Source organism: Nycticebus coucang, chromosome 15 (genome assembly GCF_027406575.1).
Source record: "Nycticebus coucang isolate mNycCou1 chromosome 15, mNycCou1.pri, whole genome shotgun sequence".
Lineage (NCBI taxonomy): Eukaryota > Metazoa > Chordata > Mammalia > Primates > Lorisidae > Nycticebus > Nycticebus coucang.
Genome location: NC_069794.1, coordinates 68,175,276 through 68,200,996, shown reverse-complemented (window position 1 = coordinate 68,200,996; position 25,721 = coordinate 68,175,276). Strand labels below are relative to the sequence as shown.

General features: G+C 43.6%; 1 protein-coding gene and 1 pseudogene across 2 annotated transcripts; one reads left to right on the top strand and one right to left on the bottom strand.

Annotated features, from left to right (window-relative positions):
- Positions 1-7,278: 7,278 nt before the first annotated feature.
- Positions 7,279-9,506, top strand: LOC128566882 (DNA repair and recombination protein RAD54-like; annotated as a pseudogene).
- Positions 9,507-14,738: 5,232 nt separating this feature from the next.
- On the bottom strand, positions 14,739-23,735 carry GJB6 (gap junction protein beta 6). Of its 2 annotated transcripts, none has more exons than XM_053563558.1 (3): positions 23,624-23,735; positions 21,279-21,448; positions 14,739-16,250 (listed from the first exon to the last, which is right to left on the bottom strand). In XM_053563558.1, exon 3 carries the CDS (start codon positions 16,233-16,235, stop codon positions 15,450-15,452), a length of 786 nt encoding a protein of 261 aa, XP_053419533.1. In that variant the 5' UTR covers positions 16,236-16,250; positions 21,279-21,448; positions 23,624-23,735; the 3' UTR covers positions 14,739-15,449. The 2 variants fall into 2 exon arrangements, with proteins under 2 accessions (XP_053419533.1, XP_053419534.1); XM_053563559.1 differs by having other exon boundaries at positions 23,541-23,719.
- Positions 23,736-25,721: the final 1,986 nt, after the last annotated feature.

Below are 25,721 nucleotides of genomic sequence, written 5' to 3'. Positions count from 1 at the left end.
TGGTTTGGTATGTGACCATCCACTCTTTCCTCTGTGCTTTCTCTCACACAACCTCAAGTTTGTGTGTGTGTGTGTGCTTGCCCTGCACAAACGGGGGCAGGTCATGTGCTCTGTCATGTCACGCACTGCAGAGTTACCTGGTTCTGCTTAAAGCCACCTACCATTCCATAGCATAATTCAGCTATAATTCGTTTAACTGTTTCCCCATCGATTCTGAGAGAATTCTGATGGTGGAAACAGTGTGGACTGGGCTCTCCTACTTGGGATTTGTTGCTGGCAGATCTTGTACAGAGACAGCCTGGCCTGCACACCCTGCAGTCTACACCAGTCTAATGTCTGTTCTTCTTCACATAAGCGAGTCAGTGTTTTGCAAATATTAATACTAGCTAACATCCCTGGGTTTTTCTTTAATAATGGATGTATACATTGCTTCCATTGTTTTACTGTTAGAAATAGTTTTGCAAACCCATCCTTATTTTGTTATTTTTCTACACTTGAGTGTTTCTGTAGGATAAATTTCCAAAAGTGGAATTACTGGATCAAAAAACATGTTTTCACTTGTGGTAATTCCGTGGGTGTGAACTTTGGAGGAGAAATTTCTGTGCTGACTGAGGAGACAGGTAGTAGGTGGAGCAGGTGCTCCAGGAAGGGGGAAGGGGACCTTTGGCATCCTCCAGGTCAAACCCTGAAGGTCACCTCCCACCTGGCCGTCGTCCACCTCTCCACTAGGCCTGAGTGCTAAGATGTGGTGTTGAGGGCAGGACTTCAGACAGCATCTGGAGAAAGGCATTGGAGAGCAGCCGAGCCTCTGTCCATGCCCCTTCCATTCCCCTGTCCCTCAGGCTGTGTGACAGGGAAGAGTCAGTGACACCAGAATTTGACTCCGTCCCTTATCACCTCGGTGGCCGTAGGAGGAGCACCTCAGCCATCTCAACGAGCTTCCTCAGCGGCAAGACTGGGGCCAACACCACCTGGGCTAGAACACTCAGTGCCCGGCCCACGCGGGGCTGGCGGGGCTGGCGGGGCCTGCGGGCGAGTATGATCCCCAAACTGGAGAGATTCTCTGCGTGACGGAGGAAGGCATCATAGGGACAAGACCAGCTGGAGCAGGAGGCTCCCTGTCTCCACCTCTACAGAGGGTGTGCGTGCAGTGACCCCCTCCGCTGAGGTGCACGGGCGCCGCCAGCACCCTCGCCCTGGGCCCCCGCAAACCTGGGCTCTGCCACTCGGCCAGAGCAAGTCAGGACACTTTCCCGTGTGATGGGCTTAGCTCCTGACTTTTTGTCTGTATCAGAGAAGATAAGTGAGAACATTCTGAAAGAAAGGAGAAAGAAGATAGGCACAGAGAACAAAGCTAAGGAGCTGGCAGAGAAAGGAGTGAGGTCTGTAGCACCAAAGGGAGCAGACACCGATCCGCTGTGGAGGATAAAGACGGAAAGTGGATCCTAAAAAGCATTTATCAGAAGCCTTTAATGTGGTTTCCTTTGTGAGAAGAGGGACGGGCTGACCATAGGGTGCTTGAAAGGACGACTTATCTGACCCCTGGGGACCTGGCGCTGGTGAGTCCTGAGCTGGGCTCGCAGACGCTCAGGGCGGGACGGTGGCACCGAACGCGGGCCCCGGGCCTCTGCGCCATCCCCGTATGAACAAGTTGCTGAAAGGACAAACTCCTATTTTGATTCCACAGGGCTGAAGAGAGTCAGTTTACAGTGTTTATACACTACTTTTTGTCAGCCTGTGGCTGAACGTGACACGTTGCAGATGCTTGTCCAGAGTGGAGCTATTTCCAAGTGGTATTGTCTTGGTATTTTCAAGACAGCTGCGTGAAATGGCATATGTCTGGGAGTGTTTCTGAAGGCCAGCGGGAGGTGAGGATCTATTGAGTAACTTGTGAAAATGCAGATTCCCAGGCCAGCCCCAGACCAACTGCACTAGATCCTCTGGGGTGGGCCTGGGAGGAACATAGGCAATTACCTCAGCGGGTGATTCGTAGGCACACTGACATATGACAAATTTGCCTGCTCTATGGGAACCTGGAATGAGGCTGAGTGTATAAAAATCAAGTCCAAAGTTTGTTAAAGTTCAGATTTCTGGGCTGTTAGACCAGAAATTCTGGGTTAGTAGATTTGGGGAGTCATGGATGGAAGTTTCTATGAATTTAGTCTTCACGATCTTGTATCTGGACCTAAGTGTTTGCTGTGGACTGAATGGTCAGGAAGTCCCCAAAGATCACATGTTGAAATCCTAACTCCAATGTGGAGGTGTTAGGAGGTGGGGTTTTGGGAGGCCATTAGGTGGAATGGCCTAGGTACCTTATAAAGAGATCCTGGAGAGCTCCCTGCCTCTCCTGTATGTGAAGACACAGCAAAAAGGCCCCACCTGTGAGCCAGGAAGCAGCCCTCACCAGACACTGAATTTCCTGATGTCTTCTCATGGACTTCTGGCCTCCAGAACCGTGAGAAATAAATTTCTGTTGTTAATAAGTCACGTCTGTGGTATTCTGTACAGAAGCCCGGGAAGACTAAGACAGCACTATTCTGAGAGATGTGCTACAGGAGAAACTTAAGATCTTGACCCCATAGTATTACCTCCAATTGAGGGCTGTCTGTCTTCTGCTTGCCTGAGAATGTTGTGTATGGGGAGGAAACAATGTGGTAGAACTTCAAATTGCAAGCATCTGGTAAGTAGGTTAGAAGTTATGGCACATTTTTAGTCAAGAGAATCTCTCTGATATTAGTGCTGAAGTCAAATATTAGTCCTTGATGAGTTCTGGCTGGGTGAGCCCCTTCTATGAACAGAGTCTAAAAAACTATTCATTGATCTCTCTTGGGGCTGAAAGTTGAGCAGGTGCAATCAATTCTCCTCTGGATTTATGCCTTCCCTTTTCTAAACATTGAATAGTTGAATAGATACTGATTACAAGTCAGAACAGACCATCTCAGGTTGGATTAATATGTTTTGAATGGGAAACTAATCTCTTAAGTTACTAAGAGATGAATGAGGGCAATGTGGTATAAAAAGAGATAATTTTTTATAGCTTAGTGCTAGCCATAATTTAAAATACCACATTAATCTTGCATCCATAAATTTAAAAGTTAGGTTAGAAAAAAGCTAGACATAAATTATTTTGGTCTCTCTAATAAATCATACCTGGAAATAATTTAGATTAACAAGGATAATTCCTTCATGTTTCTGAGGCCGATTAATGAAAGTATCTCTGCTGTCTGTAGCACGTGTATTATCTCTAAAAAGATTCTTGACTATAGTTTCACAGTTAATTTAATTATTCATCTTGTTGAGTTTTTCCCACTGCACTCTGCCATCTGAACGGTCTCAAGGCATTCTGTTACTTCATCAACTTTTTTCCCCGTTCAAATGACCTGAAAAGGCCTTGGCCAGGCCACTGTGTTCCTCCATCAGCATTCACCTACGTACTCCTTGTGGGTGGGAGAAACCATGGCAACCACAGTTCTGGCACTCAGGGAAATTGCTCACAGGGCTCTAGAAAGCTACCCGTGGGTCTCCTACAGTAAGAAAGCCAAGGAGCCTTCTTCCTTTCTCCACAGCCATGCCACACATTCAGGAGGAAAAGGATTGACATTCCAACCCAGTTGGTTCAACATCCATTTATTGGTGCTCACTATGTGAAGGACTATACTGGGGCCAGGGCAAAGGGGATGAGATAGGCTCTCCCCTGTCCTGGAAATAGTGGGAGAACTTTAGAAAACACAAACACCCTTAGAGTGACCTTGAGGAGGAGGGTAAGGGGAACATGGAACTGCATGATGCAAACAAAATTCTAAAAATCATTTAAGCAAAATACAGAAATCCAGGAAAAAGAAAACAGAAGTGAAAAACAGGCATAACAAAGGAAAACAAAAAATAAAACAGCAGACTTACACATTAAAATATCAACAGCTACATTAAATGCAATTGGTTTAAATACACCAATTAAAAGAGATCAACAGAATGAACTAGAAATCATGATGCAACTATGTGTTGTCTGCAAGAAACTCACTTCAAATTTAATGATATGGGTGGTGCCTGTGGCTCCGTGAGTAGGGCACCGGCCCCATATACCGGAGGTGGTGGGTTCAAAACTGGCCCCAGCCAAAAACTGCAAAAGAAAACAAATTTAATGATATAAGCAGGATGACAATAAAAGGATGGAAAAAATATATCACACAATCATTAATCAAAAGAAAGTGGCTGAGGTGCATCTTACAAGGGTACATGTGAAATTTAGTAAATTTAGAATATAATTGTCTTAACACAATAACTAAGAAAATGCCAGGAAGGCTATGTTAACCAGTGTGATGAAAATGTGTCAAACTGTTTATAAAACCAGTGTATGGTGCCCCATGATCGCATTAATGTACACAGCTATGATTTAATATTAATAAAAAAATTAAAAAAAAACAAAAGAAAGTGGCGATGGCTATATTGGTATTGGATAAAGTAGACTTCAAAGCAAAAAATATTACCAAAGACAGAAAGAGACAAAATATAATTCCAGAACTGTCAATTCACTAAAAGACAACAATCCTAAATGTGTATGTGCCAAACAACAGAGCAGAAACATACATGTAATGTGATGAAAAAACTAATAGAACTGAGAGGAGAAACAGACATATTCACAAGTATAGTTGGACACATCACCACCTCTTCTCAACCACTGGTAGAAAATGTAGACAGAAACCAGCAAGGACATGAAAGAATTTAGTAACCCCATCAACCAACAGAACCTGACTGACATTTGCAGAGCACTTTACCTAAAAACAGTAGAATATACATTCTCTGCAAGTGCCCAAGGAACATGCCAAGATGAACCATATTCTGGACTATTTTAAAATGTATTCTTGGTTTGTTTTAATCAGGTATGATAAGACATGAAAACATGGAAATGACTGTTCTGAAAGAAGAGGTTTTGACTCACAGCTCTCTAGAAGTAGGAGGCACAGTGTGTCATGCAGGGCTGCACGGAGAAGCCCCAGAGGCAATCAGGGGCAGAGCATTGAGGGGGAAATGTAGGCAAGAGTCTTTAGTGTGGTTTCTATAGGAAAGGCTTAGCAGGCTTAAGACTGGCCAATTTGAACAATATTTGTGGGCTCTGAGGTTTTAGGAGCATTTAGGCATTGTCCCCAGTGGTCTAATACCACTTGTGATTAGGGCAGGTGGCTAGAGGCCTGGAATGTGAGAGGCCTGAGAGGAATGTGACTGATAAAGGGGGTAGCTTGGGTCTGGGGTTTGGGTTTGTTTGCATGTAATTGTTGCACTCCCAGGGGAGTTGTTTGCTATTTCTAGGGATTAGCTGGCCCTGGGAAGGGAAGTCTCCTCAGTCTAGCAAGGCCACAGATGTTAACCTCAGAATAAAAAGACATGCTTAAAACATACGCCACGAAACAAACCTCAACACACTTCAAAGACTAGAAATAATAAAGAGTGTATTCTGATCATGATGAAATCAAACTAGCAAACAAGGACAGAAAGATTAAAAGAAAATGTCTGAACACTTGGAAGCTAAAACATACTTCTAAATAAATCATGGGCCAATACATTTACCAAATGAAAATTAAAAATACAACATATCAAAATTTGTTAATACAGCCGAAGGAGTATTGATAGGCACATGTACGGCACACTGAATATATGCATGAGTAGAGAAGATTCAAATTAATAATCTAAGTTCTTACTCCAAGAATATAGAGAAAGAAGAGAAAAATAAACCAAGTACAAAAGGAAGAAAATAATAAAGATAAGAGCAGAAATTAGTTATGCTGAGAACTAAAAAAGATTGGAGGCAATTAATGAAACAAAGAGCTGGCTCTTTGAAAAGATCAATAAAATTGATGAACCTCCAGGGAGGCTGACAAAGGAGAAAAAAAGATCAGGAATGAAACAAGATGTATCGCTACAGACCTTATGGAGATCAAAGTAATAATAAGGAAATACTAAGAACACATATAATTTTTGCAACTTAGACAAAATGGAATATTTTCTCAAAACCCACAAACTACCATAACTCAACCAATATAAAATAGATGATGTGAATAGCCCTATTAGTATTATATTAAGGAAATTGAATTTATAATTAAAATTCCCTCAAAAAAATAAATATCCAGGCTCAGAGAGTTTTGCTGGAGAATTCTATTAAATGTTTAAAGAATTACTACCAATTCTATTCAATGATGTTTTCCAGAAAGTAGAAGAAGGGGCAACATTTCCCAGTTAATTTTGTGACTCTAGTGTTACACTGACACCAAAACTGGACAAAGACAGCACACAAAAAAGAGAACTACAGACCAATTGTAGTTGTAGTAATTGTATGTAAAATTATTCATAAAATAGTAACATATAGAGTAATATACAAAGAGAAATATATACCTTGACCAAGTGAGTTTCATTGCAAGGATGCAAGGGTGGTTCATTATTACAAAATTTAATGTAATCCGCTGTGTTAACAGGCTAAAGAAGAAGATCACACGAACCTATCAATTAATGCAAAAAAATTTTTGACAAAATTCAACACCCATTCATGATATAAAACTCTGAAAAAGATAAGAGTAGAGACAAACTTCCTGAACTTAATAAAGAGCATCTACAAAAAATATTATAGCTAAGATTATATTTAATGATAAAAGACTGGGTCCTAGTACCGTAAGACTGAGCTCCACTTAGAATCAGGAACAAAACAAGGATCTCTGCTTTTATCATTCCTATTATTCACAGTGCAGGAAGTTCTAGCCAGTGTGATATGGCAAGAAAAGGAAATAAAAGGCATAAGCACAGGAAAAGAAGAAATAAAAACTATTCCTACTTGTAGATGATATAATTGTCTATACAGAGAACCCCAAGAAATCTATAAAAATCTCTTAGAGCTAGTAAAGGAATTCACCAAGATTGCAGGATATAAACAAGCAAACAAAAATGAAATTTATTTCTCTATACCACTAATACGGATAGTGACTTAAAATACAATACTATTTTCAATCACTCCAAGAAAATGAAATACTTAAATGTAAATTAACAGAACATTATTTACATGAGTTGTATGCTGAAAACTACACAATGCCAATGAAAGAAATTGAAGAAGAGATGGGTGATGCAGCAGCAGCAACGCAGGAGGTTTGATTGACCCAGCCTGGCAGGTTGGAGAGTTCCCGTGGCTGTTAATGCACGCTTTGGGACCAGGAGGACTCTGGTCCTGGATTCTTAGCTGCTGCCTGTCTTTGACCTTTGGCTAATGGGTACTTGACGTTTTATGCTCCTGAGCCCAGGATGAGAAGGAGCTTAGCTCCCAGCCAGCTGGCCAAGAGAAATTCGGAAGCCAGATCCTCAGATGATGAAGACCGGCAGCCTGGGTTAGTTACTCCTAAGAAACGGAGATCAGGCAGTGAGACCCAGATCCAGGAATGTTTCCTACCCCCTTTCTGGAAACCCTTGAGTCAGCTAACCAGTCAACCACCGTGTCTGGACAGCTGTCAACATGAAGCATTCGAAGCATTTTATCAAGGCCTTTTAAAGTGCCTATTCCAAATTATGAAGGTCCTCTGGGCTCTCGAGCATTGGGCCTGAAAAGAGCTGGGGTCCACAGGGCCCTCCCTGACCCACTGGAGGATGGTGTCTTGGTTCTGTATGAGCCTCCCCTGCTGAGTGCCCATGACCAGCTGAAGCTTGATAAGGAAAATCTCCCTGTCCATGTAGTTGATCCTATTCTGGGTTGTTGATCCTGTTCTGGGTAAGGTTTTGCGGCCTTATCAGAGAGAGGGAGTGAAGTTCCTGTGGGAGTGTGTCACCAGTTAGCGCATCCCTGGCAGCCATGGCTACATCATGCCTGATGAGATGGGCGTGGGAAAGACACTGCAGTGCATCACGTTGATGTGGACGCTCTTGCACCTGAGTCCAGAGTGCAAGCCAGAAATAGTCAGGCGGTGGTGGTGTCTTCCTCCAGCCTGGTGAAGAACTGGTACAATGAGGTTGGAAAATGGCTTGGTGGAAGAATCCAACCTCTGGACATCTATTGGGGATCTAAGGATGAGATAGACCAAAAGCTGGAAGGCTTCATGAACCAGCATAGAGCCAGAGTGCCTTCTCTCATCCTCATCATTTCCTATGAGACCTTCCGCCTTCATGTTGGAGTCCTCCAGAAAGGAAGTTGTTGGTCTGGTCATCTGTGATGAGGGACACAGGCTGAGAGTCAGACTTACCAGGCTCTGGATAGCTTGAATACCAGTGGGCAGGTGCTCATCTTTGGGACTCCCATTCAGAATGACCTACTTGAGTATTTCAGCTTGGTACATTTTGTTAATTCAGGCATCCTAGGGACTGCCCATGAGTTCAAGAAGCATTTTGAACTGCCAATTTTGAAGGGTTGAGATGCAGCTGCCAGTGAGGCAGACAGGCAGCTAGGAGAGGAATGACTGCGGGAGGTCACCAGCATTGTGAATAGGTGCCTGATACGGAGGACATCTGATATTCTTTCTAAATACCTGCCTGTGAAGATTGAGGAGGTGGTTTGTTGTAGGCTGACACCACTTCAGACTGAGTTATACAAGAGGTTTCTGAGACAAGCTAAGCCAGCAGAAGAATTGTGTGAGGGCAAGATCAGTGTGTCTTCCGTTTCTTCTATCACCTCGCTAAAGAAGCTTCGTAATCATCCAGCTCTAATCTATGACAAATGTGTGGAAGAGGAGGCTGGCTTTGAGGGTGCCTTGGAAATATTCCCCCCTGGTTATAGCTCTAAGGGCCTAGAGCCCCAGCTGTCAGGTAAGATGCTGGTCCTTGATTATATTCTGGCAGTGGCCCGAAGCCGCAGCAGTGACAAAGTTGTGCTGGTGTCCAATTACCCTCAGAGAAGCTCTGCCAGGCTTGAAGGTACTTATATGTCCGCCTGGATGGCACAATGTCCATTAAGAAGCGAGCCAAGGTTGTAGAATGCTTCAATAGTCCATCGAGCCCTGACTTTGTCTACATGCTGAGCAGCAAAGCTGGAGGCTGTGGCCTTAACCTCATTGGGGCTAACTGGCTAGTCATGTTTGACCCTGACTGGAACCCAGGCAATGATGAACAAGGCATGGCCGGGTTCTGGCATGATAGTCAAAAGAAGACCTAGTATATCTACTGCCTGCTGTCTGCAGGAACTGTCGAGGAGAAGATCTTCCAGCGTCAAAGCCACAAGAAGGCACGGAGCAGCTGTATGGTAGATGAGGAGCAGGATGTAGAGCAGCACTTCTCTCTGGGCAAGTTGAAGGAGCTGTTTATCCTGGAGGAGGCTAGCCTCAGTGATACATATGACAGGTTACATTGCTGCCGTTGTCAATGGCCACCAGGTCTTTCCACCCCCTAATGGTTCTGACTGTACTTCAGACCTCACTCAGTGGAACCATTGCACTGATAAGCGTGGGCTCCAGGATGAGGTACTCCAAGCTGCCTGGGATGCTACCTCCATGGCCATCACCTTCGTCTTCCACCAGCATTCCCATGAGGAGCAGCGGGGGCTCTGTTGATAACCAGCTGGTTTGGATATAGCTGTTAGAGGAAGGAGATAGGGAAAAGGGGCTCCTTACCTCACAGGGCCCTACTGAATTTTGTTCTCTGGGAAAACAATCATCAAGAAGGGCTGCATGATGTTTGCCCAAAATTGAGTTTATAAGAAAAACGTTTTTGATTAAAAAAAAGAAAGGAATCAAGGTATGAAAGGGACCGGAAGGAATTAAAGAAGATATAAATAGAGAAAGTGTGTTTATGGATAGGAAGATCCAACAGAGTAAAGATGCCAGTTCCCCCCAAATTGATATATGGGTTCAATGCCATGCCTATCAAAATCCTAGCAAAAATTTTCATGAACATAGGCAATATTATTCTAAAATAGTCCCATATAATGGATCTACTCAAGTAATAGAAAGGCAACGGTACTAGAATTGCAAAAACAATAAAGTGGGCAGACTCACTTTTAGCAGATTTCTAGATTTACTATAAGCTGCAATAATCAAGACTGGTTGGTTTTGGTGGAGCAACAGACTGGAAGGTTAACAGATCGGAACAGAGAATCCAGAAAGAGACCCACAAGCCAAGTGTAATTGGCTTCTGGCAAAGATACAAAAGCAATTCAGTGAAGGAAATGTCGCTTTTCTTGTCAAAAGATGCTAGAGCAACTTGATATTTGTCTACAGGCAAAAAGTAAAAAAATAAATAAATTAAAATAAATAAATCCCAACTGAAGTCTCAGACCTTATATAAAAATTAACTCAAAAATGGGTGGCGCCTGTGGCTCAATAGAGTAGAGGGCACTGGCCCCATATGCTGGAGGTGGTGGGTTCAAACCCAGCCCCGGCCAAAAACTGCAAAAAAAAAAAAAAAAAAATAACTGAAAATGGACCATAGATGTAACAGTAAAGTGCAAACTTTTGGAAAAAACTTTTGGAAAACAATACAAAAGAAAATCTTCGAGATCTGGAGCTAGGCAAAGAGTTCTTACACTTGATGCCAAAAACACAACCTATTAAAGAAAACATGATAAACTGTACTTTATTAAAATGAAAAACCTTTTCTCTGCGAAGTGCCTGTTAAGAAAATGAAAAGCTACAGAGGTGTGTTTAATTTGTATTAAAGCCACCAAGTAAAAAAAAAAAAAAAAAAAATGTATATATATATATTCGCAAAGCATGTATTTGTCCAAACTAGTGCCTAGAACAGGGGTCCTCAAACTTTTTAAACAGGGGGCCAGTTCACTGTCCCTCAGACCGTTGGAGGGCCGGAATATAGTTAAAAAAAAAAACAACTATGAACAAATTCCTATGCACACTGCACATATCTTATTTTGAAGTAAAAAACAAAACGGGAACAAATACAATCACACTGCCGCATGTGGCCCGGGGGCTGTATTTTGAGGACCCCTGGCCTAGAATATGTGGTTTAAAGAACTCTCAAAACTCAACAGTAGAAAGACAAACAATCCCCTCCGAACATAGACAAAAGACAGGAAGAGGATGTAGAGATGACAAATAAGCACAGGAAAAGATGTTCAACTTCAGTTAACTGTAATTAGGGTAATTCAAGTTAAGCACATCTATCAGAATGTCTCAGATAAAACGTAGTACCACAGAGAAATGAAAACTGTTATTCACCAAAAGATCTGTAATGTCTTGTGTATGTATGACGTCTGTATGACATCTGGGAATGTCATATTATCCACATAAGTCAAAAATGAGAAGTAGCCAATATATAAGCAAGTTGGGGTGGAGGGAGGGTAATGGGTGGGGCCACACCTACTGTGCATCTTAGAATGGGTACAGGTGAAATTTACTAAACGCAGAATACAAATGTCTTTATACAATAACTAAGAAAATGCTATGAAGGCTACATTAAACAGTTTGATGTAAATATTTCAGATTGTATATGAAACCAGCACATTGTACCCCTTGATTGCACTAATGTACACAGCTATGATTTAATAATAAAAAAAAAAAGACTACATACTGGATGTGACAACATTATAGAAATAATGAGCAGATTAGTAGTGGCTAAGAGTTAGGCAGGGGCTGTTGGGGTGGCATGGGAAGGAGCTGGGTGTGGAAAACATGAGGGGTCCTTGTGGTGATGGAAATGTTCTCTGGACAGTGGCAATGGCAGTTTCCTGGTTGTGGTCTTAAACTATAGTTCTGTAAGACATTACCACTGGGAAACTGTGCAAAGAGCACACAAAATTCTCTGCGTCATTTGTTTTGTCTCTTTTTTTTTTTTTTTGGTAAAGACAGGGTTTCCCTCTGTCATCCAGGCTGGGGTGCAGTGGTATGATCATAGCTTACTGTAACTCCCAACTCCTGGGCGCAAGTGATTCTCCTGCCTCAGCCTCCCAAGTAGCTGGGATTATAGGCACATGTTATTATGCTCTGCTAATTTTAAAAATTTTTGTAAAGATGGGCTCTTGCTATATTGCCCACTCCTGGCCTCAAGCAATCCTCTTGCTTCTGCCTCCCAAAGTGTTGGGATTACAGTTGTGAGCCACCATGCCCAGCCTCTGCATTGTCTCTTATGCCTGCATGTGAACCTATAATATCCCCAAATAACAAGCTTAATTTTTTTTTTTTTAAAGAGAAAGAAACATTTATAGGACAGTTGGGGAATTATGAACACTGGCTTTAGCTTTATTATGATGGTGGCATTGAGTTTTTGTTTTAAAAGATGAGTCTATAAATATGAGAGAGAAGCAGGTGGGGGCTGGTTGGAAAAGTGAGTAGCTGTGAGCAGATGAATGTGGTGATAGGCATGTGCGATACTTAGCAGCAGACAATAACACGCATGGAGCTGGAACAGGCAGAACAACAGGGTGGTGAAGTTATTGACTTTGGAGCTAGTCAGGCCTGATGTGAATCTTGGCTCTGCTACTTATTAGCTGTGTGACCTTGGGTAAGTTATTTAACCTCTCTGAGCCTCAGTGTCCTAATCCATAAAATGGAGCTAATATGTTATAGGGTAACTGTACAGACAAGCCAGATTGCCAAGGGAGAGTGTAGGGTGAGGGGTAACTTCACGAAGGGAGGAAAGAAGAGAGGGAGAGAAGCCAGAGCAGGAGACAGACATGCAGGTGGAGGTGGGGCAGGAGACCTGAGGTTGAACCAAGCAGTATCTCAGAATCCAGAAAAAGATTTTTAAAAGAGTGATAGGAAGATGATACCTGGGAAGAAGCCATCAGATTCAATGTTCAGAACGTCACTGGTGCTGATAGAGGCTGGGGTTCAGGGGGCCCCAGATCCAGAGGGGAGCTGGAGAACAAGGAGGTGGCGTCCTCCATTCTTGGAACATGATGATAGCCCAAGACAGGTTAGAGGCCAGAAAGAAACAAAAGTGGAAGAAGTTGAAAATAACAGAGAAAGGCGGGCTGTTTCCATATTTTGGCTGTTTGTGAATAGTGCTGCATTGAACATGAGTGTGCAAATATCTCCTTGAGATCCTGACTTCAATTCTTTTGGGTATATACACCTCAAAGTGTGATTGCTAGATCATATGGTCATTCTGTTTAATATTTTGAGGAACTTCCATGCTATTTTTCATAGTGGCTGCACCATTTAACATTCTCACCAACACTACGCAAGGGCTCCACTTTCTCCCTATCCTCATAACCACTCATCTTCTGGTTTTGTTTGCTTTGTTTTGTTTTTAACAATAGTCATCCTAGCAGGTGGAAGGTGATAGCTTACTGCAGATGAATGAATAAAGAAAATGTGGCACATCTATATAATGAAATATCATCCAACCTTAAAGAAGGAAATGCTGCCATTTGCAATAAAATGGATGAACTTGGAGGATGCTGTGCTAAGTGAAATGAGCCAGTCACAGAAATACAAACGCGCACGATTCCATTTACACTACATATGTGGTATCTACAACAGTTGAACTCATGGAAGCAAGGAATTCATAGTGGTTTCCAGGGCTGTGGGTGAGGGCAGGTTTGGAGAAATGGGGAATTACTATTTAGTGGGTCTAAAGTTTTAGTTTTGCTGGTAAGTGTAGTTGTGTTATGTAGCCTCCTGCCTGCCACTAACAGCACATACTGTGCACTTCAAAATGTGTTACAAGGCTAGATCACATGTTAAATGATTTTGTGACAAAAAACAAAGGGACACAGGAAACTTTTGGAGGTGATAGATATGTGTATCACCTTGATCGTGGTGATGGTATTGTGGGTGTTTTCCAGGTTCAAACTCATCAAATTGGACATATTAGATATGTACATTTCTATGTAGATCACTTATACATTGATAAAGCTGCTTAAAAAAGGAGAGAAAGAAGGGAAAATTGTGGATTCCTGAAGGAACCCCCATCCACTGGCTGTTACCACGCCTGGGCCAAGAGCCCCTGGCATTTCCCTTCCTGTTTATGGGGTTCACATGATAGCCATTCGAACAGCTTCTTGAAAAAAGAAAGTAACATTGCAGGAGAACTAGGAATGATGAATGCTGATGAGATTTCTTTTTAGGGATGGTGAAGCATCCACTGGTGGAGAATTGTGATTTTGTGTTAAAACATCCTTAGTTTTTATAGGTGGGTACTAAAATACTTGAGTTTGTAATATGTCTGGGATTTGCTTTAGACTGTGAAGAAAATGAAAGCCACACTTTTGTTTTTCTGGAGATGCTGAAGGAGGTCCTTTGGGACCAGCATGCCATACCAAGTTGTCACATGTGTGCACTATTCACTGCATTGCCCCTGTAGCCAGAAGTCGAGTTCATTGTGTCATTACTCCCAAGGTGACCAGTCTTCGCTGGACTCACCCACATCCACATAAAGGCGCCTGTGGAAATGCCTGGGGAGAGAGTGGGTTCCCTATCTATGGATGGGAAGCTGCGGGAGGTGCTCTGTCCCAATCTATGGATGGGAAGCTGCGGGCGGTGCTCTGTCACCACGGACTGGACCAAAGGACTCAGGTAATGGGTTATTTGCGGTGAGCTTTGCCTGAAGGCTGCTTCAGACCTCCCGAACCTCCTATCAAGGCTGAACTGACCCAGCAGACATCTTCCTAGTGTCCTACAAGCAGCCCACCCTTCTCGAAGCCGAGCACCTGGCAGACTGCTACTAAGCTCAGCCCGTGCTCATTTGTGGTGAGGATGCAAGAACTCCATTGATGTCCTAGGCCTTCCACACACAGTGACTGGTGGCCTCCCCAACAAGGTCAACCTGACCAACAAGTCACACACTAGGGATGTGATGGAGGATAGAGCAGAAACTACAATGCACACGAAGGCTTCGGCAGGGACTGAGCTTTATTGAGGCAATCACACTCACATTTCAGTTGTTCACAATGATTGGCAACTAGGCTAGTTTAAAAAAGCTTCCCCCTTCCATACTGCCCCTCTACATTCAGGAAGCAGTAAAAATATATAGTACAGGGAACACGTTCCACCTTAAGAGTGTCATGACAGTTCATAAATTTACCAACAGACAATGCGAAACAATTATTTACCCTTTCTAAGCTCAAAATTTAGATACTTGTGGTATAATTTTAAAACTAACATTGTATGTTTTCCAGTCATTATAAAAATACTTTATATAAATTCAAAGTCGGAACTAAAAACATTCAATCCTATAAAAATATCTTTTACCCATAAAAGTACCAATTTCTAGATAATTGTTCCTTATCAACAATGGTTACTAAAGTTTCAGGAAGTACCCACAATGTCAGACAGTCCACATAAAACCAACATGTCAAAGTGACTTCAAGGCTTAGTGTCAATCAGTCCTTTGTTTTCAGAGATGGACCGCATATTTGATTATGCTGCATCTGAACGGCACGAGTAGTCTACAAAAAGTTAATGCAAGTATCTATTTACCACGAAAGTCATTTATAAAGACAAACTCTTCGTCCTAGGGAAGGAAATTTCACATTGGCACTGCCTTCTGGAGAAGAAAAATGTTTTGCTGTGACTCAGCTACATGTTACCTGGAAATGTTTAACTTGGAAAACCTGTGATTGCATTTTGGCCATTATCTGAAATCAGCTCATTCATTTCATTTTGCTTACTCTCTTTTAGGGCATGGTTGGGGTGATTTTTCTGCGTTTGTGCTTTTTTTGATCTCCTGAAACATACTTTCAGCAGCAGATAACACAATTCGGCCACATTAAGCAGCATACAGATCACAGATGCAGAGATCATAAAAATGGTAAACACAGTTTTCTCTGTTGGCCTGGAAATAAAGCAGTCAACGAGGTTGGGGCAGGGCTCAATCCCACATTTCAACACCCAGGGCAGGTGGTACCCATTGTAAAGGAAGTAAAACACGTACATAAAGGAGGCCTCGAAGATGATTCGGAAAAAGATGCTGCTGGTGTACGTCCACCACAGTGACCCCTCTATCCGAACCTTCTGCTTTTTAATGTCCTCTATATCTTTGAATTCATTCCTCTTCTCCCCTCGCCTGAATTTTCGGGCAGTTTCATGCCTGTAGTAGGCCACGTGCATGGCCACCAGCAGCGCTGGGGTGGACACGAAGATCAGCTGCAGGGCCCACAGCCGAATGTGGGACACTGGGAAAAAGTGGTCGTAGCACACGTTTTTGCATCCAGGTTGCAGAGTGTTGCAGACAAAGTCTTCCTGCTCATCACCCCATACTTCTTGGGCAGCCACCACAAGGATCATGACACGGAAAATAAAGATGACTGTGATCCACACCTTCCCAATGCTGGTGGAGTGTTTGTTTACACCCCCAATGAACGTGTGCAGGGTCCCCCAATCCATAGTGCCTGTTCACTCCTAAATAGACAAAAGCGAGCACAGGTTAGTAAGTGGAAAGTGCCTTTGAAACAACACAGTGGCACAGTGATATTACAGACTCAAGCAAATTTCTTTTAAAGTAGGTTGTGATATTTTGCAACTTCACCTCCTCAGTTAGTAGGAGGAGGTTTCCTGATAAGGAATATCTACCGTAACAACATTCTAATGTTTTTCTCTAGAAATAACTTTTTTTGAAGGTGGGGGGATTAAGATCATCTTGATTCAACTGAATTTAGATTCTGTATTAGGCTGCTGTTTGCCATTCACCCAGGAGCACAGGTGAACAGATTCATTCCCAAAGTCCCATGTACTCACTAAGTAAATAACATCTTGTCAGACTGGCTCTACCCAGGGCTCACAGAGCTTCTGCAGTAGACTTTATTTATGAAATGGCTTATTCAAGAAAAAAAAAAAAACTCATTCATGGGAATGACATAATCTGGTTTACTAAAAAGGGAAAAGAAAAATACTTATTAGTTTACTTTATACAATATATTTATACTTATTTCTAGCTTGAATAACATCATCTGCTGTAATCATGTGCTCTTAGGAAATCTAATATTGTTGGCTACTGAAAGAGCCTCTTCCAAGAGAATCACAAGCTTTTTATAAAATTGCTCTGTTGTTCTCCAAGTAATCAGGCTCGAGACTGGCTCGGCCTCACCAGCAGGTCCCATTACCACCAGGGGCCACCGACAAAGGGAAACCACTGCCACTGTACCCAGGGCCTCCCTCCCTGTTAACATACTGACTTAGTCCTGAGAGAAAAAGCCCTTCTTTAAAGCTGGAGGAACTTTTGCTACAATTTAAACAGCTGCCTTCTTTTTTGACACTGCCACAGAAAACTAAAGAATTGTTCAGTGTTCTTCTTCAAAAAAAGGAATAAATCATGGACCCTTTGAGAATCTTCGGAAAGTGAAAGAAGCTCTCCTCAGAAGACCACACTCAGGCAAGTTCATATACTATCAGGGCATGAGGGAATCACCAAACTCTTTTTGTCCACTGATTGTAGAGAGACTTTCTTGTCCCTGAATGGGTGAGGGACATCAGCCTTCCCCTCCTACCCCTCAGGCCACACAGCAGTCAGGAAACAGAGGCAGCCTCACCCTGGCCTGGAGGTTCCTGCACTGCCCTGCACTGGGCCTTTATGTGCCCATCAAACCAGTGCCTTCTGTAGACTTAATGAAGTCAGCAGGCCTGTACCATAAAGGCCAACTCTCATTTTAGTTGGTTTTCTGAGAAATTCATTTTTGGCCAATAAACAACTCCTAATTTCACCCTTTCCCTAGTACCTGGTAACGACCATTCTACTTTCTATGCCTACGATTTTCTTTTCTTTTTTCTTTCTCTCTTTCTCCATTCCTCCCTCCCTTCCTTCCTCTCTCTCTCTTTCGACAGAGTCTCAAGCTGGGGTAGAGTGCCATGCCGTCATAGCTCACAGCAACCTCAAACTCCTGGGCCCAAGCAATTCTCTTGCCTCAGTCTCCCAAGTAGCTGGGATTACAGGTGCCCACCACAACACCCGGCCATTTTTTTGTTGCAGTTGTCATTGTTGTTCTAGCTGGCCCGGGCTGGGCTGGAACCTGCCAGCGTGTGTGGCCAGCGCCCTACCCACTGAGCTACTTTCTATGCCTACGATTTTTTTCTTTTCTTATTTTTTCTTTCTTTCTTTTTTTTTTTAGAATATATAAGTTTATTTTATATTAGAGAGATGGAAAAGAGTGGGGGGAAAGGTGAGAAAGGAAGACAAGAGAGCAGGGAGTGAGAGGGAAAGATGGGGAGAGAGAAAAGAAGCAGAGAATCTGTGCCCATGGTTTTCACTGTGCTGGGGACCTCAAATGTATACTGTATTTGGATTTTTATGACTGGCTTATTTCATTTAGCATCATGTCCTTAAGTTTCACCCATGGTATACTGTGTGTCAGAATTTCCTTCCTTTTGAAGGCTAAATAATATTTTATCACATAGATGGACACATTTCACCTGTCCATTCCTCCATTAAAAGGAGTGGGTTGCTTCCACCTTTTGGCTATTGTGAATAATGCTGCTATGAACACTGTTGTGCAAATATTGTTTTGAGACCCTGTTTTCAATTCTTTTTGGTATACATCCAGAAGTGAGATTGCTGAACTTAATGGAAATTCTATTTTTATTTTTTTGAGGATTTCCACGGAAGATCAGAATAACCATTTTTCAGAATGAAAGAAGGGCCCAATGCCTTGAGAAAGGCAGCTGATCTTGATTTTGGAAATAATATAAAGTTTATATGTGTCAAGTGGGGAACTTTCTATTGTGCCCTCAGCAAAATTCTGAAACATCATTATTAAACTTTGCTAAAGAGTTCGGTATTAATAGCCATCATGATGACAAAGACACAGAGTGTCTTAGTTATAAAAACATTGGTTGGTCAGGCGATGTGGCTCATGCCTGTAATCCCAGCACTCTGGGAGGCCAAGGGAGGTGGATCCCTTGAGCTCAGGAGTTTGAGACCAGCCTGAGCAAGAGTGAAACACTGTCTCTACAAAAAAATAGAGGTGGCAGCAAGCACATGTAGTCCTAGCTACTCAGGAGGCTGAGGCAGGGAGGACTGCTTGAGCCCAAGAATCTGAAGTTGCTGTGAGCTAGGCTGATGCCGTAGCATTCTACCCAGGATGCCAGAGTGACACTATAACCCTCTCTTCCTGGCCACAAAACCCCAACAAAACAAAACAACAAAATAATTTGTTGACACCTCTCCTATCATCAGCAAATTAGTTGTATATTCATGGTTCGTTAAATAATTCCACTCATTAGGAGTTATTCTTACTTAAGGAATATATGTATCAGCAGGATATCGGTGCCAAACCACAGGTTGCAAAAAAGAAACTCAAGGTCAGGCTATGTGAAGAGACACAGTGGCCAGCTCCATGGGCAGCCACATCTGTAGCATTGTGCTCATGTTTCAAGAAAGACACTGGCTGGCTAGGACGTGCCTACAGGAGTGTGAACAGGTGTGGGGTCTGGAGGTTACTCACAGCTGAGGGAACAACAGCAAACTTCCACTTGAGGAAGAGTACGGGGTGCAGGACCCACTGTCAGGTGTGTAGTGAAAGGAGTCACTCAATTCCTGTGGAACCAGGACTGAGACCCACTGTGAGAGCTGAGCATTAACAAAAAGCCAGAATTTTGCTTCAAAAACAAACTGAGAAAACTGAAATAGGTCACTTTTAAAGATGTGGTTTCTCATCCCTGAAAGCCTTTAATCAGAGGCTGGTGAGTGGCTGCCAGGGGTGACACAGAGGGGACTCCCCAGGAGAAGTGGTTCCAGGGGCCCATAATTACATGTATTTATTAACTCTGCCCTTTCATGCACCACTTATTCCACAGCCTAAAGAGACTTTCAATGCCCACAGCAAATGCACCTTTGCTTTAAAAAACTCACATTAAATAATATGAATTATGAAATCAATTTTAGTTCCTGATGAAAAGACATAATACATTTTCTTAATTGTTAATGTTCTATTCCAGAAGCATTTGAGAATGTGAGGGGTGGGAGGAAGGAAGGCATACATACCTCCTGATGTTTAAACATATTTTACAGCAGCTGTTCCTCTGAGGGGTCAGCCTTGTGTGTTTATAAAATGAAGATGTTTTCTCATTTGCCAATAAACAATCATCAAGTTTTATCAAATAAAAGTTTCCCGTTTTCTCAATCACTTCAGAGTCCATGGAATTGAAACTTTCCCACAGCCAAGAAGGTTGTGTTCTCTTAGGCCTGCAGCACGTAGTCTGTCTGAATAGGTCCCCTATTACTTGTGCTTCTAGGAAGTAAATGGATCAAGGTGTAAAACCTCAGTGTGGCCTAAATAAATTCTGAGAGGCTAAAGTCACAGAAGAGGTCAAGAGGTCACAATTTCCCCCCAAGAATGCTGGCCCTAGCTTTCTAGAAACAAGGAGCCATGGAGGACAGGGGTGACAGTGGAAGATTCAGCAAAATGTAAAGAGGACACTCGTCCCTAATCCTCAGTAGGCAGAGGTACAGTGGCCAGTGTGTGGACAGACTGCAGAGGGCCCGGAGGAAGGACAGAGCAAGAGAGCACTAGCCCTCTCCCTGGTACACACTCCTAACCCCGGGTGTGATCCTTCACCATGCTTCAGGCGAAGAAGATGTGAAGGCTATTTCAATTTGGAGAACTGTCAAATTATTCTCTAAAACAACTGTATCCACTGGAACATAAAATAAAATACAGGTACTTCTTTCATGATTCCAGAGGGCTGGAGCCAAGGGGAGGAACTTTTTCAAAACAAAGTAAAAGATTAACTCTTTCTTGTAAACCAGAGAGCTTTATTTTAATTGGTGCCTTCCTGTGCTCTCTCTCTCTTTTTAACCTAACCTAACCTGAGAATCTGACTCTCTTAAAAGGAAAGAATAGATGTGCCGAGGTTCTGTAGTCTTCCACTTATAAGAACGTGGTTACATTTAAACTTAAGAAGGTAAATTGAATTTGGTTTTGTAGCATATTGTACTATGTAGTGAAGAATAACACATCACATTCTTTATACTAAAGCTCCAGTCTGAAATAACCAAAAAATAAGGAAATCACTGACTTTACTTTTGAGGATACACACAGTATTATGATCAAGAATTGTTCTTCCCTTTTAAAATTAAAATAATTTAGGTCTATTGGCATTCTACTACTGTAATGTAATTTCTCAATTGTTTTAAAACTTCTTATTTAAGAATTAAATCACAACTAGCTTATTTAACAATGCCATTTTAGATTCACTGATGACGGAGCCAAAACTGAAGCCTAAGAGTTACAGTGTTATCCTCAGCATTCACCAAGAGGTGGAAAGGATCTTTTTCTAGATAGCCCTGTCTCCCTTCAAATCACACTCTGGAAGTCATTCAGTGAATATTTGACAGATCTGGGAAAAGAACACATACCTCACAGCTTCCACGTTAGCTTTGGATAGTCAAGGAGCCTGTACAGATGTAAGGAAAACATCAAAGCAAGACAAGCAAACCTGAGTCTCTTTCCACGGACTCGCAGCTTCAGGCAGGAAGAGGGAGGGCAAGGCCCCTGTTGGAGGAGTCAGACTTCCTTCCACACCACTGGATGCCTGGAAGCCAGCAGGGCACAGCGACCATGCAGACATAAAGCTTTGCTATTTCTGGGCGTCAATGAGGATGTCACCTGTGGAAAGAAAAACAGTTGTTGCCAAATTCCTTCAACTCTTCTACCACATGTCTATTGAATGAACTTCATGAGTGGCTTTTCTTCACCCCCCAGAACCGTTAGGGAGTTAAGTTCAGAAGTCTTCTGAATAATACCCAACCCCAAATCTCAAGCTCATTCATTGAGCATTAAAAAAAAGGAGTGAGGATAGTTTGAGACACTAGGTACACCCTGATCCGAATCAGCAATTAAAAAAAACCCAAAAAACTCAAACTCTTTCTTTTACCAAGAAGAATCTGTATTTTTTTGTCTCTAGAAATCTCAGGTCATCTAAGAGACAACTCAATAGTTGATTTTTAAATTTAATGACAAAAAAAAATCAACAACTGTCCTTTCAAAGTAATGACTAGTGATAACAATGGATTTAGGATTTATGTACTTCTTCAAAATTTATGATGAAAGTGAAACATTTTCCTGTTTATGGAATCTAAGTATAAACATGGACAATTCATGGAATTATATATATTTCTTTATTTGAGAATTCAAAGAGTTAAAAAAATAATTCCCATTAAGTTCAACTTTCTTGCTCTGGCTCTTTCTAGCAGCATCTGTTCATTTAGATAAACCTGAAAATTTAAGTTCATCTGGATTTAAATTGTCCTAGGAATAAAAATGGAAAAGGCCCTCTAGGGCCCACTTCCTTGCTCATGAATCAAGTAAGTAAAGAGAAATCTTAACTTAAAAAATGTATCCAGTGGAAGGACTGTGCCCCAAGGATCAAAAAGCTTATGTCAAAAATTACATTCCCACAATTTTATCCTATTTAACATTTAACTAATGTATACAAACTGGCCCTTGCTCCTGGAATATTCAGATTGGATAAAGAGGCATGATAAGGATGTGCTAGTTAGAATTTTCCTTTCACTCTATTGAAATTGTTTACCCAGTTCTTTTTCTTCTTAACTCCATCTTATAATTCAGAAAAATAAGTAAAAGAGAATAAAGTCTCCATTGCCTACATCAGAATTTGTTTCCAGGTGATCTGGGACAGGTGGACTGTCAGTGTGATAGCAGTAAGGAGCCCTTCACAGCCCCCAGTTGTGTGACAGGCTAGAGCCTTGGTGTTCTCTCTTCAGAAGCCCCACTCCTTGGCAGGGCTCAAACAACACCCCCACAAACTCTGCCCGATCCAAACAACAGACAAAGCTCTCCACAGAAGCAGTTTGAAGCAGCATCCTGCAATTCTAAGGAAATTGCTTTGGGGCAGGACATTTTCTTCTGAGCAGTGGTTAGCTCCTGCTAGAACTGGGGCAAGAAAATCTCTCTGTAGCAGAAAGGCTACACGAGGGAAAAGAACAACAGTGCACGGTTGAAGTCAACCAGGCACTAAACTGACAATGAGATTGCACGGGGCTGAGGTTGCTGGGCCAGGGGTCCGGCTGTGGCCGCAGATCTGCACTTCCTGCAGACGTCCCAGGCCACAGGCCTCTCAGGAAGGGAGGCCAGCCCGGTCGGCAAACGCTGGACTCCGGTGGCACTGCAAGGACTGGTCTCCTTACCCACAGGAAAGATGTGTAATCGATTACTTTAAAACTATGGTCCACACTTCGTCATTGGTATTTCACAAGTTTCTGGACGTACATCCTGCAGCCTGGCTGATCAGTTCTCCCCGGGCACTTAACCATCGCAGGGTTTGGGTGAACTTAAACACCCATCCTTAACCCGGCTTTATTTTCCCCAAACCCAAGCCGGACACATCGGTGACCCACAAAAGCGAAGAAAATCCAAAACGCGGCAAATGAGATGGTGAACAGGCTTCGACTCCAGTGACTTAACACACTACACAGTACATTTATAAAACCAGTCGCGCGAGTCCGAGGGGCACTGTGCTGGGGTAAAAGTCAAACCTGTCCATCCTCGTTCCTCCGCGCGCAGACGCGCTGGCGCGGGAGGGTGCGGAGGGGACCGCGCAGGGTACCGCGGCCCGCGTGGGTCCCGACACCCGCGACTCTGCCCGGCGGCCCCAGGGCCCACCTGGGGCGGTCGCCGGCGGCTCGTGCACCCGACTGGGGCGAACGGGGCGAGGGAGGGGACAAGCCGAGGACCTCACCTGCTCGGCTTCTCGGAGCCGCCGACGGGGCTGAGAAGGCACGGCCAGCTCGCGTCCCCGGGCCGCCGTCCTGTGGCGCTTACCTGCTCGGCGGACGGCGCGAGGCTCCGGGCACGGGGCAGGGCGGCGGGTCGGTCTCGGGCGGGCGGGCTGAACGCCGGCTCGGGGAGAAGGTCGGGCTCCAGCCCGCAGAGCCTTTTAACCCGCCCCACTCCGCCTCTCCTGACGCGGCGCGGGCGGGCTGCGGGAGGCGCGCGGGGCGCAGGGCGCAGGGCGCAGGGCGGGGTCTCCTTTGGGATGGAGCCGGAGCGCGGAGCGGAGACTGAGTATGGGGCGGCGGGCAGGCGCAGGGCGTCCGGATCTGGGGGCGCCTGCCGGGTCCCCGGGGCAGCCCACCGCAGCGAGACTTCCGACGGGGCCGCACCCCTGGGAGCAGGATTAGGGGCAGGCTGTGTTTCTGTCGGGACACTTCCTGTCCTTGCTGAACGCTTTGTTCTCTTATAGCCTCCCCGCAGATGCCAGAGCAGGCCCTCTCCTAGCCAGCAACCTGGAGGTTCTTTCTAAATCAATGACCTCTTTCTTAGAGGAGTTGGGGGTGGGGGTTGTTTTGTTGGTCACCCCTATCCTTTGAAACCTCCCAGGGAAGGGGAGCGGGCGCCCCACAGACAGACCCTCGTTATCAGACCCAGCTTGGAACGCTCTGGGCCAGCTCCGGCTGGTGGAGTGGAAACGTTGGAAGCTGTTTGGAGACTTGCCTTTCAGGTTCAAACCCGACCTACATCAGACTAGCTTATTCCACAAAATTGGTTGGTAATTAAATGTCCCAACCTAAACCATAGACTGCTTGTTGGGTCATACAACACAGTTTCTCATGAAACAGGATTGATGGTGGTTCTTAAGATGTCGTGAAAGCTGAGCCACCTTTGAAATAGTTTGAGAACCAGATTCTGGGAGAAATTGTCCTTGAGTTAAGTTTAGAACACTTTGGGGTGGCTCCTGGAATGACCTTGAACCTCCGGGGTCGAGAGTCACAAAAGACTCTTGAGGTTCTTTCAATGGACATCCTGGTTGTCGGGAGGGCTCTGCCTCTCCTGCTCCCACAGTCTGACCACCTTGGCTCCCCTGGATGATGAGGGACAAAATTCCAGCCACGCTCATTTGTTTGCATAGGAAAATAATTTTTCTAAGTGATTTGTAAAGCTCTTTGGAGATTATAAACAATTTAAGCCTTTGTTTTCTTTTTTTTGCATGTCCACAGTAATAGATGGAGTACATTGCAGATAGTAGGTGCTGGTCCATGCTTGTATGTATTGCTTGGCAAAGCTGAACCAGCATAGCAGGTAATCCTGGAAATGGCTCTTGCTTTTCCTAAAGCATAAACCAGGTTCTGACTCCTGAAGCTGGATACTGTGCAAACACATCTGCTTTCCTGTTTGGGTTATCTATTATTATACAAGTGCCATGGCACAGCCCTCTAGTTTGACATTGTGTCTTAACATTTAACCCCATCATTCAGTTTTCACATCTCATCAGGTGATCTTTTGCAGCAGAAATTAAATGCGGATGGTATGTAGCTAGAGACATTCATTTGAAAACAGAAACAGTTGCTTTTTCTTGAGTTGCTCTAATGGAATCCCACAGACTGGGTATTTTAATAAGAAAAGACATTTATTTCTCACAGTTCTTGAGAGTGAGAAGTCTGAAAGTAAGGTGCTGATGTCTGGCACATCTTGCTGTGTCACCCCATGGTAGAAGACAGAGCCTGGGGGGAGGGGCAGGAGCCCAGAGAGGAGAAAGCCCACACTCATGCCTTTCTCAGAGAGAGTCAGCCTTAATCCATTCAAGAGGGCAAAGCCTCATGCCTAATCACCTTTTAAAAGTCCCACCCCTCAACTAGGGTGCACTGAAGATTAAGTTTCCATACATGAACTTTGTGGGACACATTCAGACCACAGCATTCCTTAGTTAAACCTTTTATGCTGGTGATAGGGAACCGCTGAACATAGGAAGCCATCTGGAGTAGCAATTGGATTGTATGACTTGGCGTGCCAAGTAGGAAACACATCAGGAGATGATTATAACCCTAATGTCCACTTAACAGTGTCACGACGTTCTGAAAACAAGATTTTGTAGTTCTGGTTGTAATCAGTGACATAAAATTCATTTGATTATTATTTTCTC

What these genes read in the sequence shown, in the direction of transcription:
- GJB6 (XM_053563558.1), bottom strand. Translation starts at nt 16,235, where the DNA reads ATGGATTGGGGGACCCTGCACACGTTCATTGGGGGTGTAAACAAACAC.